Raw genomic sequence first — 15833 nt, forward strand, 5'->3', positions numbered from 1 at the left:
ATTAACGCGCTTCATCAGACCATAAGGTGCAATTAGTGAGTATGCTTGTCCCTAACATCCTTCTGCCTCCGAAACGAAGCCTCGCCTACAATCTTCCGCTTCTTAATCCACTGCGAATGAAAAGCATATCGGTACTTCCTATAACGTACTTCAACAAAAAATCGCAGTAGAACGCTGTATAACGAATTTCTAGCGGCATTAGGCCTATTAGCGACATATGTATTCGTGATAGACGAGTATGATTGTATAATATCGTAAAATATATAGAATATATTGACGCTTCAATAGTTGATTGTATTAATAGATATCGGCTTGTGTGATTGATTTTGCTTACTTTTGTTATAATACTTTGTTTGACCCTTTACAGAAGAGGCCTCGCTTAGTATCACCAGAGAAGAAGACATTTCAGAGGAAGGTACGTTCATGTTCCAATAAAATACATTGCTGAAAACTATTTGAATCGTTTTTCGTATTATTTTGATTTTTATACACACTCTTTGCGTCTGTTCATTATTTTTTTTTAATGTTTGGGGTTAAAAAGTTAATGTTTATCATATTAATAATATGTCAACCTATCAATCTTATGCAATTTCATTTCTATTCATATCGTTTATACTAGTGATTCTCTAATTTATCTATTTTTATTTTCATGTCATTCTTACTCCAATATTGATGGATAACGTATTTGAATAAATTGATGTTTTAGACGAAATCGAATACGTTGTACGCGATGGCGACACAATGTTCTCGATTTGCTCGTACGTGGCAGAAACTGACGAAGCCATCAACCTCGTCGAAGGAGAAAGAGTTTACGTTATCGGTAAGTTGATACGTTTCTACACGAAATGGTGCATCATTATATCGATGTAACTAGGTTAACGGTACTATTGTTACGTTCTGCCTTGATATCTTTATTTTTACGTTTCCTTTTTTAGACCATTCGAATCAAGACTGGTGGTTCGTGAAGAAACACCTGACGGAAGAAAAGGGCTGGGTTCCAGCGCAATATCTCCTCAACGAAGTGCACTATACTCTGTATTTGCAGCGCAAATTGCACGAGAAAATCGATAAATTACCAGTATTTGAAAGTAAGTTTATTCACACTTTACTAACTCACTAAAAACGGTAAAAATTTATCTTGATGAAAATTATTTCCCAATAATATTAAGTAATTATGAACATTCTCATTTTCTCACACACTTGATTAAATTACAAATTACCTAATTTTACTTTACGATCTCTGTAATTATTTCTTACGTTTTCACAAATTAACAAGAATTTGATTAACGCGTTAATTTGCATTTTAAACAAAAGAAAAGTTACGTTATCGTAAAAAGTATTAGCAGAAAATTCGCGTCACGAATATAACGCAAATTATTAATTAATAATCACAGAACCAGCGCCAGGGGAGAAGACATCAGCACCGAGGTTCATCGAAAAATTGCAGCCAATTCACACACCAGATGGTTACACGATCCAATTCGAATGTCAAGTGGAGGGTCTACCAAGGCCTCAGATAACTTGGTTCCGACAGACAGCCATCATCAAGCCATCACCTGACTTCCAAATGTACTACGACGACGATAATGTAGCAACTTTGATCATCAGGGAAGTGTTCCCCGAAGATGCTGGCACCTTCACCTGTGTCGCCAAGAACGCCGCTGGTTTCGCTTCCAGTACCACAGAATTAATTGTGGAAGCGCCTCTTTCTGATCATGGATCGGATCTTACTGGTCCATCCAGAAAGAGCCTCTCAAGGTACGCTTTTTCCCATTGGATTTTCCATATCTCTTTTTAGATATAGATTGGAAAATATTATTAATAATATCGCAAAACATTAAAATAAATTACTTGCATTCAATTATTAATTTCTTCATTCGAGGATATCTTTGATTATTTACTATTTCTATTATTTCAATATTATTAATATTTTCTCGAATTTTTACACAAATATAATATGCTATTTGTTAAATTAAGTATGTTTCCTTATTCTTAAAATTAGTGATGATAATTGAAAAATACGTAAATATTTTTTCTACGCCTATTGCAATTCTAATTAAATAATTATAATTAAAATATTAGGTTGTCCGAAAAGTGTCTTTCTCTTACAGACACGTCTTTTACAACGATGCATCTTTATACAAACGTGAAACCTAATCTGTCGAACGTTGTGATCTTTATTTTAATAGAACGAAATGGTTCATACGTAATTCGATAAAATAATATAAAACGGAAAATCTTGTGCATCCATTGTTTCCTTATAAAACGAAAGAAACTTTTCGGACGACCTAACATGTGTTCTATATAATTGCAAATAAATGTCTGCAGAGAATCATCTCTCGCCGACATCTTGGAGGGAATACCACCAACGTTCTCAAGGAAACCAAAGGCGAAATACGTCAACGAAGGTGATGATGTGATTTTGGAATGTCGACTGGTGGCAGTACCTGAACCAGAAATAACCTGGTACTACAAGGATACGCAGATTACAACCAAAGAGAACATCGTGGTTGCTACCGAGAGCGACATGCACATGTACTGCAGCGTAATTAAGATCACTAAAGTACAGAAGAAACAGGAAGGAAAGTACACTATCGTTGCTAGAAACAGGGAAGGTGAAGCTACTATAGAAATTCCTATGAAGGTTTGTATATAATAATAATAGTACTTCAATCGTGATTATTATTACTATTTGATAATTGCAATTCACTAGTTCTAGAGTTTATTATTATTTCTAATTCGATAATATCATACAATTAATTCGAAATTGCTACGTAATTCCATTAATTTGTTAGGCAATTTCTTCTTCCATAATTTAATATTCGAATTGAAGGATTTTTGATAGAATATCGAATAGATGAAAATACAAATTTTAATCTTCAATCAAATAAATACTGCACAGATCGAATGCTTCTCTACTTTGCTAATTCGCAAGTTTCGTTCTACTTAAATGTAGATGTTACTTAAAAAAATGTACACGAAAAGAATATTAAATTATAAATATTTTACGAAATGATTGTTACGCGGACTCGATTCTTCTCTAACTTGATAATTAAAAAGTCGTTCCATTTGAATATGGTATACAGAGATATTGCTTCTCAAAAATTTCAATCTAATTGCACAGGTGAAGACTGGCAAACACGAGCCGCCAGAGATTCTAGAACCATTGCAATCGTACGTGATACGGGAAGGTGAAACCGTGGTATTATCGACACAAATCGTCGGAAACCCAGCTCCTAAAATAACTTGGTACAAGAACGGTAAACCACTGAAAGGCTTGACTCCGAAACAAGATGGCCACGTGAATACGCTCACGCTGATTCAACCTCAAGTATCTGACACAGGGGAATATTCTGTGGTAGCTACCAACGATCTTGGCACAGCTGAAACGAAAGCTACGTTAACAGTTGAAAGTAAGAATATCGGAACTCGTAGTCATACTTTGCGCAGAATATTAGCTTCTTGCGATGAAAGCTTCTTGTTCATAATTATTCATTCGTAATTATTTGAATGGCATCAAAGGCTGATGAACCGTTTCAATCGAAGACACCAACGACTTCTAATCAAGCCGATTTCTATCGGGTTGGCAACTAAGTGATTGCGGATTTTGTCATTACCACCTAACGGCAAAATCCGCAATCACTTAGTTGCCAATAATAATAATACAGAATCGAAATAGCGTTCGTTGTTTCAATGAAGAATTCAATGAAGACTTTAATTAATTTTTACAATAGAAACAAAGTAAAATGCAAAATGTGTATCGTTCGAATAATCATGCGACAACGTATCAGGAAATTGATTCGATACGTGTCGTAATGAGACAAATTTTTCTAACAATGCTCATTAAATTTAGATTAAATAATATCGCATTACGCTTGTACATATTAATGCTGCAACATGCTTCGCTACATCATTTTTCAGTAAACTTGAAGCCTTCCCTGACCATTAGCTTCCAGCAACAAACATACGAACAGCACAGTATATCGAAGGGTAGGATATGCTTCTGCTTGCGTTAATTTGTTGTGTATTTGCAATAATCTAATAACGAAATTGTCTAAGTAATAGCGAAAAATGATATTCATCTGTGTACTCTTGTAGAAATACCTAGCGGAGCTCCGGAACCGCCACTCTTCACGGAACGGTTCCAAGAACTCACCGTTCCGCAGAAAGGTACCTTCAAGTTGGTGGCGAAGGTTACTGGAAACCCTGTACCAGAAGTCACGTGGTTAAGGTATCATTAGCTACTTTATTGTTTCCAAGTTTGCGTTATTTGCTGTTTGTGAAATATCAAGATTTTTATTTTTTGCTTTTTTTTTTAATTCAAACCTCAACACATATCGTTGTACTTGCAATACCTGAGTAGTGAAAGAACGATGAATTTATTGAATTTCCTCGACTTGTATTCTGTTTCACTTCTAAAATATTTTATTGCCGTTAAATGATCAAAATAACCAATTTATTATTTCTCGTGGTAATTTTATGGACAACGGTGCACTGTTAGGGATTTGAATAATTTCCGATAAAGCAGTCATTTTCACTGTTCCATTTTAATTTCTTTCGAACACGTATTATATATTTTAGTCGTCGGTATAAATCAAAGCACGTTTCAATAACTTACTTTTCGATAGAAACAACAAACCCTTGGAGAAATCACCGAACGTCACAGAAACCTACGACGGCGAGAACATCGTACTGGAGATCAGAAACGCGGATTCAGAGGTAGACGCAGGCGATTACAAGTGTGTGGCGAGCAATCCAGTTGGAAAAGCGTCTCACGGTGCCAGAGTGACGGTAGACGTGGAAAAAGTAACATTCACCAAGACTCTGGAGAAGGAAGTCGTCATCGACGAGTACAAGACCTTGGAACTCACCTGTGAAACATCGCACACCGTGTCTACGAAATGGTGGCACAACGACCAGGAGATCAGTGGAATGGATCATCGCGAGATCATTCACGAAGGACGAGTGCACAAGCTGGTGATCAAGAAAACGAATCCTACGGACGAAGGAACTTACAAGTGCACCGTGAAGAATCAATCGACGTCGAGCAAAGTTACGGTAAAAGGTAAGAATCGCTGTAAATAATATATAAATAACAATAAGAATCTCTACGTCACTGTAAATTAAACATTTGAATCTACAACCATTGAATGCAATTATTAAGATTAGGTTTACAGCGATTATCAGACCGCGAATAGATATTTATGGAAATTCACATTTTTATGGACGCGATTAAAAAAGTAGTCTCCAGGTAGAGATTTTTTTATTTATTAAATGTTATAACGAATATCTTATATACTTTTGCACGTTATGTGTAGTTTGTGCATTTTTTGCATCTTTAAATTTTCCACAAACGCATAATTACATAGATGGTACAAAAAGTGTATAAATCCGTGACGACTATTAAAGGAAAATATTACGATCGATTTTACAGCGATTCGTTGAAGAAAAAGTATGACGCGTAGGTAATTGAAATTTAATGTTACAGCCACGAAACCGGAATTCGTGAAGAAGTTACAAGACTGCGAAGTAAAGGAGCGTGACGTTGCCATTTTGGAAGTTGAAGTTACATCGACGACAGCGGACGTTAAATGGTTCAAGGATGGCGAGCCTCTGGGACCAAGTAAAGAGAAATTGGAATTTGTTAAAGAAGGTACCGTTAGGAAATTGTTCATTAGAAGCACATCCGTCCATGACGAAGGAGAATACACGTGCAGCCTTATCGATCAGAAATGTTCAGCGGAAGTCACCGTCATTGGTAAATATTATTAATTTATTGTACTGAATATATTGAAACATCTGTTTAAATGTATCTATCATAAAATTCGTGAAACCTAACCAACTATCACCTGGATAATTTAGAATTTGTCATTTACCTAGTTTAGATATATCTACATAAATGGTACTTGGTACAATAGCTACAAAATATATTGGCACTCCAATGTGTTCATTAGAGCATTTGTATGCTAGTTAATTTGGCCCAAGTATATTAAATTTCATATCATTTAGTAGCACTTTCGTACGAGTATAAAAATTTGATACTATTGGGTTGGCAACTAAGTGAATGCGGATTTTGTCATTAGGTGGTATTGACAAAATCCGCACTCACTTAGTTGCCAACCCAATATAAAAATGAAACATACAATAAGAATCTGATCAGAAAACATTTCATTACAAAGTAAAGGTATGAACCAATACTTTTTGTAGTCACTGTATATCTAATTATTATACCTAAGATACCTCTATATATATTATTTCATTTTTATCATAAATATATTCTTTTTATTATATATACAGGCTGGTTGTTAACTGGTGGTACAAAAAAAAAGTCAAAAATACAGAATAAAAATTTCTTTTTTTAATTTTTCGACGATCTACAGTGAGATCCGTTATAGCGAGACGCGATAAAGTGCACGCGTACCGAGCGAAATTTCAAGGTCGATTTTCTCGAAAACAAAGCCTCAAACGAAAAATTTTTATTCTATATTTTTGACTTCTTTTTTCGCGTAGAATCGCCCCCTTTCCGTTTGTACCTCCAGTTACCAACCACCTTATATATATTTGTCAAAATCCAAGGTCTTATACAACAAAAACAATTTATAATTGTCGTTTCACTCTATGAAATAGATGCAATCTGTGATATAAAAAGTCCAGCATCTAAAGATTAGAACTGCACTTAGAAAATTTACAAATAACAACTACTATTTCACGAGTATTAAATTAAATGTATTATTAGATGTACTATTTACCATCTTTTCTTACAAATTATCGTAGAACTACCACCGGAAATTATTACGAAGATGCAAGATGTGACAATAGCAAGAGGCGAGAGGGCAACGTTCGAGATAGAACTAACAAAAGGAGATGCGTTGGTTCGATGGTTCAAAGATGGACAAGAGTTACAATTTTCGGAACACGTCCGATTGTCGATCGATGGCAAGAGACAGAAGCTGAAGATCTACGATACGGAACCGGAGGACGCAGGCGTTTATTCCTGCGAAGTCGGTGAACAAAAATCAACAGCCAAGTTGACCGTAGAGGAACCTGGCGTGGAATTCGTCACTAAATTACCGGATGTCACCCTTGTACCATTGAACGCAGATGCCGTTTTCGTTATTGAAATATCACGCGACGTTCCAGTCACGTGGATGAGGTAAGATAAAATATTAATATAATACATGTAAATAAATAAATAATTATTTAGATAATGTGTATAAATATAATGTTACGTCTTTTATATAACGAAAAGCAAATTTGTGTATTACATTTTAAAATAGATAATTATTTCGAATATCGATATATACAAATGACTATAATTATATCGAATTAAGAGAAAAATAAAACTTGACGTAATGACATTATAGGAAAACGGAAGTTCTTAAGGAATCGTCCAAGTACACCATTATAGATGAGGGAACCGTGAAGAAATTGATCGTGAAAAAATGTACCGCTAAAGATATTGCGGAATACACAGCTGCGGTAACGAACGTGAAAACATCATCGAAATTAAGAGTCGAAGGTAATGTTCAGATTAAATATCTGCCAAACGAAATTAAAGAAATGTCTGTATTTGAACGTTTTAAAAAATTTGAAAAGTTTATTCAACGACAAAATTTATCGCTATTAACGATCGATAATGTTTAACTGATATTATCGTTCGTTTAAATTTTCACAGTTATGGAAACGGCGCCAAAGATTAGTCCGGATACACCAAAGAAGTACAAAGTAAGGAAAGGCGAAGACGTGGAAGTAGTCGTGAAATTCAGCGCAACGCCAAAACCAAACGACGAATGGACAGTGAACGGCAACGTGGTTACAAAATCGAAACGAGTCGTGCCATCAATCGGTGAAGAATCCGCGGTATTAACAATCAGAAAGATCCAAGAAGAAGATGTTGGTGATTATACTTTGAAACTGGTGAACAACGTCGGAGAGGCTACCATCGAGATCAACGTCGTTATCGTCCGTAAGTATTTTTAACAATTTCAAGATAATTTTTAGAATATTTCATCTTCTTTGTTTTTTCATTGTACGATACATTTTTATTGAGAAATTTTGTTCTTACGTTATCTGTGTATTTACAGAGGTACCGAGTGCACCTGGAGCACCAGAACCATTGGAAGTAACTGAGGATAGTGTTACGCTTCACTGGAAGAAACCAGATTCAGATGGAAACTCGCCCATCGTTGAGTACATTCTGGAGTATCAAGAAAAGACTGAAGCTACGTGAGTATATTTTATTAAACGGGAAAAGGCTTGAATAAAATATTCGAATAGAACAATGTAGGAATGACTTCCGAGTAGAATATTTGAATAAAAATAGTTAGAATTGATTTGCGAAGAAAATATTCAAGTATACAAAAATATTTAATTAAGAGCAATACGATGAAGCTATAGTAAATCTTGATTGATGTTTTTCAGTGGAATAATAGATATGAGTTATGAAATATATTTATCTTTTTAATTTAAAGGTGGAACAAGATTACAGAGACTATAACAGAAACAACACATACGGTAACGAAATTAACCACGAACAAGGAGTACACCTTCCGAGTAACAGCTGCAAACGAGGCTGGACCAGGTGAAACATCACCAACTTCTCCGTACATAAAGATAACAAAACCATCGGCTGCAGAACCACCAGTTCTTCTAGAACCTCTGAAGAGTGTCATCGTTGGCCTTGGAGAAACAGTCACTCTATCTTGCGTCATTGGAGGAACACCGACGCCTCAGATTACTTGGTACGAATTTTCATTATCGAATCGTGTAAATTTCATGAAACTTTATCAGAGATATTTTTCTACTCTTCTCTTCTTAATTTAAATTAACCAAAGTACAAATTTTTCCATCGAATTTTCATCTTCTTGTAAATCTCTTTTGATTTGAGCTATTTGAACCGGAAACTTGTCTATCGAATTTTCAGTATAGTTTTTATTACATTTAAATCAACCTACAAGATCGTCTTGTCAAAAAAGATTGTAGTGTACTAAAATATCAAAAATTATATCAACAATAGTAGGAAGTAATTTCAACCGATTCATCTGCTTTCAGGTTGAGAAATGACGAAATTTTCGAAGACAGTAACATCACGTACGAAAATCGCGTGGCAAAGTACACGATCGAGAAGACAACGGAAACATCGTCGGCGACCTTCACAGTGAAAGCAAAGAACGAAAGAGGAACAGCAGAAACCACGTGCGAACTGAAAGTGCAAGAGCCGCCTAAGATCACGTACGACGAGAATTTGGCAAGTCAGAAACTTCCGGTGAACAGCCAATGGAAGATCGATATTCGGGCGAGCGGCTTCCCGAAACCAGAAATTACATGGTCGAAGAACAACAAGAAGATAGTGGATAAACGTGTATCCATTCAGACAGAAGAAAAGACCTCTACTATCTCTATCTCTTCGCTCGTTAGAGAAGACACAGCTACCTATACAGCAAAGGCAGCGAATCAAGCTGGCAGCTCTTCGGTTGACTTACATCTTAGAGTCATAGGTATTGTTATTATTATTCACGAATTATAACAATATCTTCAAGGGAAGAAATATAACAATTAAGTCGCAGATACTTATGCAAATTTATACTTGTATAGAGAGAACTGAAGAAATAGAATTTAAACAGAAATTCGTTCCACTTGCTAAATATTATAACGGCTGTTCTACTTTAGATATTTCATATATTTCTACAGATTACGCGCATTTTGTGCATTTTTGTACTTTTGAATCTTCTATGAATGCGTAAAAACCTGCGATCTAACAACGATCTTCTCTTTTCTAAGTTAATTCTCAAACATTTATCATTTTCTCTTACCAACCATTTACAGTATTATTTTCTAAATTAATCATAAACCGTTTATAATGTCTTAGATAAACCAAGCAGGCCTCAAGGACCAGTGAACTTCAAGGAAATCAGACAAGATCGCGTCACCATCGAATGGCGACCACCAGAAGACGATGGTGGAATCGAACTGGAAAAATACACGATCGAGAAATGCGAACCGGGCAAAGCTTGGGTGAAGATGGTCGATATCGACAAAGAAGTGGAGAGCTTCTGTGTGCACAAGCTGCAACAGAATGCGGAATACAAGTTCAGAATCATCGCCAGGAACGCTGTCGGAGCGTCAGAACCATTGGAATCGGAAACGGTCAAAATGAGAACTTCCTTTGGTAGGTTGAACGTTTATATTTTCTACGTGAGTTTTGCTTTACCTTTAGTTCACATTTCTTCGTCTTTTCTTCTTGTCTTTTTGTATCGTTACCAGCCGTTTCACATTTTCTTACGAATCGATTAAATAATAATTGCTTCTGGGAAAAATTGCCTTGAAATTTTAGTGTATCGCGCCTCCTCTACAAGAATGTTAGAAGATATACGTTTCTGTTAATAATAATTTTCAAGGACTGGATTTTCTCAAAGTCTAGAAAACGTTCGATCGAATATTGCATTTGTAAGAACAGAAACCGCGTGTAAGATTTTTGGTCGTGTCTGAGCTTTGTGAAATTACCATAATTAACGTATCTTCGCAGAGCCACCTGGACCACCAAGAGGACCGCTAGAAGTATCAGGAATGACGAAGACGTCCTTCACGATAAAATGGCAGCCTCCAGAGAACGACGGTGGAACACCGATAACCGAATATATCGTTGAAATGAAAGAAGAATCGAAGAAATCTTGGCAGAAGGTGATAGAAGAATTCTCTTTGGGAGAATATTTTGACGAAAATTCAAAGTGCATCTTGTTGATTACACTGAAAATATTGTTTACAGATCGGCAGCACAAAGCACGAAACGACGCAGTTGAACGTATCGGATCTGAAGACAGATGTACCGTACAACTTCAGGATAACAGCGAAGAACAGTGTTGGCACTGGTCCTCCATACGTAGCCGAAGAACCAATTTCAGCAGGCAGACGAATCAGTAAGCAAATCGATCGATCCTTATTGAAAATTACAATATTAATTTCTTAAATCGCTATAGGCTATTGTACAAAAATAATTTAAAGAGATTTCAATCTTGCAATTAAAGTTTCAAATGTTAAAAATGTAGAAAATAATAACAGCATTTCTACGAGACTTTTAGATGGCAATTAGCAACTAAATTGATCGATTTTGATGGAAATTTAATTAACCGTGTAAGTGTACGTAACAAAAATAGCTTAAACAATATTAATTCTACAATCGAAGTTTTAGACGCTTTGAAGCAAAAAAACGATAGCACGTAGATAAAAAATTATCATTCTAACGCTTCTGAATCATTTGCATTGTAACTTTCCGCTTATTTAACGCTTCCGCTATCGCTTAGAAATAACAAAGCTCACCGAAAACACCATGTACGCTCTGCTTGGCATATTCCCGTCAACGAAGGTAGTCATGAGTAAAAGTAAGTTTCATTATCTTCATAGTTTGTACTTTGCGTTTTGTTACTGATCGACGTTCAATGTTATTTGTAGCACCTCCATCGAGTCCACAACACGTACAAGTGACGAATGTAACCAGTAAGAGCGTCACACTTAGTTGGTCTCCGCCAGCCAGCAATGGAGGATCAGAGCTCACAGGTAATTTTTAATCAAATATAGTATAATAGTATAATATAATATCTGGACATAGTAAATTATATAAATATTATACACTGTAGATTCAGATCTTCAGAATCGTATGGAAAGTATACGCTGTAGTTGAACAGATCGCTTACTTACAAATAATTTCTTACGAGAAATACGACGTTCTAAACGATTAGAAAATCATTTTCCACGTCGCTTTGATTGTTACATCAACCCTCGTGTCTGCACATTTTTCTCTTAAAATTTAAAATCCATCATTACCGAATATAAGATAATAGTGTAAAATTTTTTTTTATTTATTTGAATTTTACAATTTGTCCAGTAGGACATTTGGTAAAATATTATAGCTTAGTGGTATAATAATATAACATGTGGATGGCTACCCCCAGTGAGATACCATCTTTAATAGTGTAATATAATATCTGGACATAGTAAATTATATAAATATTGTAGACTATAGATACAGATCTTCAGAATCGTATGGAGAGTATATGCTGTAGTTGAACAGCTCGCTTACTTACAAATAATTTCTTACGAGAAATACGACGTTCTAAACGATTAGAAAATCATTTTCCACGTCGCTTTGATTGTTACGTCAACCCTCGTGTCTACACATTTTTCTCTTAAAATTTAAAATCGATCTTTACAGTATTATCATATACGTATACATACGTAGTACGTCACAGTATGAACCTATGAAACTACGAAACCCTTGTAAATAAACTTTCTCGCCTTTGTTTACCTTTACGGTATATCGATAGCCATTTCGTTAAAATAGAACTGAAGAAAATGTCTGTATAAGTTTTGTGTTAAAATAGGATAAGATGAATCTGAGTAGGGATCGTTTGATTATTTATATGAAACCATAACATTCGATATAATATATAAACGTAAAATAAATAATTGCATTAAAGGGGCTATAGAAAAATAATCTTGCGTTTCCGCATTCTATCCCAAATAGGATACATCATCGAGAAGAGGCCATTGATTGGAAAAGGAGCAAGATGGACGAAGGTTGTCACCCTGGACGCTACGACGCTTCAACACTGCATAGAAAATTTGAAAGAGAGCGAATTTATCTTCAGGATCTTCGCAGAGAACAACATGGGACTCAGTTTACCTACAAACTCAGAACCAGTTACCCTAATGACTCATGCCAGTAAGTATTCTTCTTTTATAAATATGTATACATCTAGTCATCGTGTGCGAATTTTCATTGAAATTGTAATTTATTGCTCGCGATTTCACAGACGTGCCATCACCACCAACAGCGCCACTGGAAATCAGGCAGATCGCAGCGAACACGGTCGTAATTTCATGGGGCAGACCGGAATCCGATGGTGGAGCACCATTGGAAGGTTACAAAATTGCTATCAGGGACGCGAAGAAGACAATGTGGATGGAAGTAGGCAAAGTGAACGCTGAAACACAGAAATTGAATATCAGGGATTTACAGGAGAACCATATGTACCTGATCAGGATCTTTGCCAGGAACGAAGTCGGTCACAGCGATCCTTTGGAGTCTGATGAACCAGTCAAGATCATACCAGCTTCCGGTACGTCGTTTTTAATTTACCATTTTAGATGCTTTGTTAAAGGAACATTCGAAAACATTGAAAAATCTTGGAGAGAAGATTTTGGAAACTTTTTGGTAATTCTCGAGAGAACGCTTATATAGAAACTTTCAGAAATTTGAAATAAGATATTCGTAATCTGTTCAAAGTACCATCCACCTCGACAAAGAAACAAATGTAATCTTTTAAAAATCTTAGATTTAAAATCTTGAGAATTTGAATAGCGATATTTGCGACCTCTTGAATATTCTACAAAGGACATTTGGCATTTAGAATATTTTAAACATTGTAAATAACACGTATATTTGAAACACTTAGAAATGCAAAAGCGAAATTTAATATTTGTAAATCATATTCCCTCTAAATCTCCGCGATGCTGAAATTTTTGATTCTATAATTTCGCACTGTGTATTTTAGATTCAGATTTCGAAATCTCCTGTTGTTATTTCTGTATCTAGAGATCGAAATAGCTATTATTTTATTCTTTGGGTAAATCTATCACACCGTTCTAAGCCGAAAATCCTTTATTGCGCTTTCTTACATGGACTAGGGATAAAAACAAAAGAATATCTTAAACCTATCGATTATATCTAGAACTAATTTCTAGTTACTATTTATTGTAACTAGCGCATCTGCATATAGATGGCGAGCGCGAACTCACGTTGTCATTTTCAACATCTACGATATTTAGATTTAAAAATCCCTATATAATATCCTGTTCCTTAGAACAAAGTTGAATCGAAAGATACATTCGAGTATGAGAACTTCTGTATCTTGTTGTTAAATTTGAAGAATGCTCAAATCGATACATCCAATTGAACAATTTGCTTCGACTTGCCTGCACGTGCAATTTTCTGTTTTATTTTTCAGAATTAGCCGTAGTGGAGCCAGTAGCAGAAGCCACCGAGAAAGGTGAAACCGCGTCGATGAGCTTCAGCACGGAGAACACGAGTTCTTGGCTACGCGAGCACAACATGGATGCCGATATCCATTCGTACGCGAGAGCGAGACTTCTCAGACAAGACGAATACTTCTTCCGCATTTGGCATTATGCTAAGAAACTCTTCGAATAAGCATTTCTACGATTTTTAATGGCTGAGGAAAGACGAAGAATCAATTTATACTCGTTCTTCGTCTTATCGAGGACCAGAACAATTTAACGCGCTAGTAAGACAAAAAGAAAATCAACAGAGACAATAAGGAACGTCTTTGATATTAATTTCATACAGAAATTTCATTCTTCTTTTTTCTAACGAAATTCTCAACAAATCGTGTTCGTATAATATTTCGAACGACTTGGATAATTACTTTCTTCTTCGGTGAATTCGCTTATCGTATCTATTTGATCTCTCTCGGTGAATATCGTCATAGGCGAAACAAGGAAAATCAATGTAACATTATCGAATCGTTCCTCTCTTTTAGAAGCACGCGTATAGAGACTAGATTTAATGTAAGGTTCGATACTGGATGGGTGTAGAATCTAGTCAGCGTAGTAATAATACTTTTTTTTTCTTTTTTTCATCTTTTAACGGACCAAGACTTCCTCACGTATACTTAGAGTCGATACAAATGGAAGAGGAATTCTTTCCATTCTTCCGATTCACGAAATAATCGATAAGGGTAATCGTATTACTGAAAATTCGTGAATCCAGCGAGGAGAAGTATGTTTGGAAATAAACTAAGAAATGTTATCAGTGATCTTTATGATATAGCTTATCTTTTTATTTCTCAAGCATTTTAAGTAAAATTATAAATAACATTAATTATATTCTTACTATCATAAAGATTCGCTGTGATCTTTCTTCGTTTCTGAATTATTTAATATTATAGAAATTATTCTTATTTATTATTTATTGGTTGTATAATTATTTCTATTATTCAAATAATTCCATTATATTCGAATGAATAGCTAGCTATTGAAATGAATGGAAAGTTTGCACGAATTTTCAGTAACACGATTGCGCTGTACTTGAAAATGAAAACATCCTGACTTCCTCGGGATATTCCTTTCGTTAAAACAGTACGCTATTGTGAAATATTCGACGAGAAAATTCGAAAAGCCCCGAGACTAACAGATCGTCGGAGAATGTGATAAACGATCGGAATCGATCGAGTACCTTGTGTAAAGAAGCGATTTAGAAGCGATTAAGTATACTTGAACCCTTTCTCCCCCAATCCTAAACCATCCTATTGTCCATCCCTTCGTTATCCATGCCACCCTTTGTATTTATATTATAATTGCGAACGGAAAGCAACGTTCGGTTACTCACCCAAGTTTGCGAGGATTACTTTTAGTATTTATTCGTAATGTATAATGTTATATTTAATTGTTATTCGTCACCATTGCCGATGTAATTAATAATAATTGTTCATAATAAATCGGCATTGGTGCCGATTATTCATGCGACTGGTCATTAAGAGACTAGAAAACGAAACGAAGAAATGCCACGCGTGGTTGGTGTCGCGAGACGTAACAAAATATAGGTGCAAAAACAACAGCATAATTCACCAACAACGCGTCGCATACTTCGACGTTATATTGTAAGACATTTTGCGAATTAAATTATTGCATATAATATAATATACGGAGTTTTTATTCGATGAGGAGATCCCTTTTTACCTATAGTAGGTTTCGTAATGTGTATTTTATTTTAGACTCGAATCAAGTAGCAAAGAATGAGCAAATAAAGGCAATATGAG

The 15833-nt window shown here is 35.4% G+C and overlaps 1 protein-coding gene across 9 annotated transcripts in view; it reads left to right on the top strand.

Moving 5' to 3' along the window:
- sls (sallimus) overlaps positions 1-15714 on the top strand; it is a 246553-nt gene extending 230839 nt beyond the window's left edge. For 7 of the 9 annotated variants that reach the window (XM_076619009.1, XM_076618956.1, XM_076619029.1 and 4 more), the window contains 22 exons: positions 368-415; positions 707-820; positions 936-1088; positions 1395-1758; positions 2329-2644; positions 3125-3413; positions 4099-4231; positions 4629-5065; positions 5489-5758; positions 6775-7153; positions 7365-7519; positions 7676-7966; positions 8085-8226; positions 8472-8741; positions 9052-9497; positions 9869-10168; positions 10526-10680; positions 10766-10916; positions 11449-11553; positions 12521-12718; positions 12810-13115; positions 14004-15714. In XM_076619009.1, coding sequence (XP_076475124.1) covers positions 368-415; positions 707-820; positions 936-1088; positions 1395-1758; positions 2329-2644; positions 3125-3413; positions 4099-4231; positions 4629-5065; positions 5489-5758; positions 6775-7153; positions 7365-7519; positions 7676-7966; positions 8085-8226; positions 8472-8741; positions 9052-9497; positions 9869-10168; positions 10526-10680; positions 10766-10916; positions 11449-11553; positions 12521-12718; positions 12810-13115; positions 14004-14206 — 5225 coding nt within the window. In that variant the 3' untranslated portion in view covers positions 14207-15714. Of the gene's footprint in view, positions 1-367; positions 416-706; positions 821-935; positions 1089-1394; positions 1759-2328; positions 2645-3124; positions 3414-3921; positions 3991-4098; positions 4232-4628; positions 5066-5488; positions 5759-6774; positions 7154-7364; positions 7520-7675; positions 7967-8084; positions 8227-8471; positions 8742-9051; positions 9498-9868; positions 10169-10525; positions 10681-10765; positions 10917-11300; positions 11379-11448; positions 11554-12520; positions 12719-12809; positions 13116-14003 lie in introns of all 9 variants that reach the window. The other 2 variants (XM_076619154.1, XM_076619188.1) reach the window with 1 other exon arrangement.
- Positions 15715-15833: the final 119 nt, after the last annotated feature.

Source organism: Bombus vancouverensis, chromosome 1, assembly GCF_051014615.1.
Source record: "Bombus vancouverensis nearcticus chromosome 1, iyBomVanc1_principal, whole genome shotgun sequence".
NCBI classification, from domain to species: domain Eukaryota; kingdom Metazoa; phylum Arthropoda; class Insecta; order Hymenoptera; family Apidae; genus Bombus; species Bombus vancouverensis.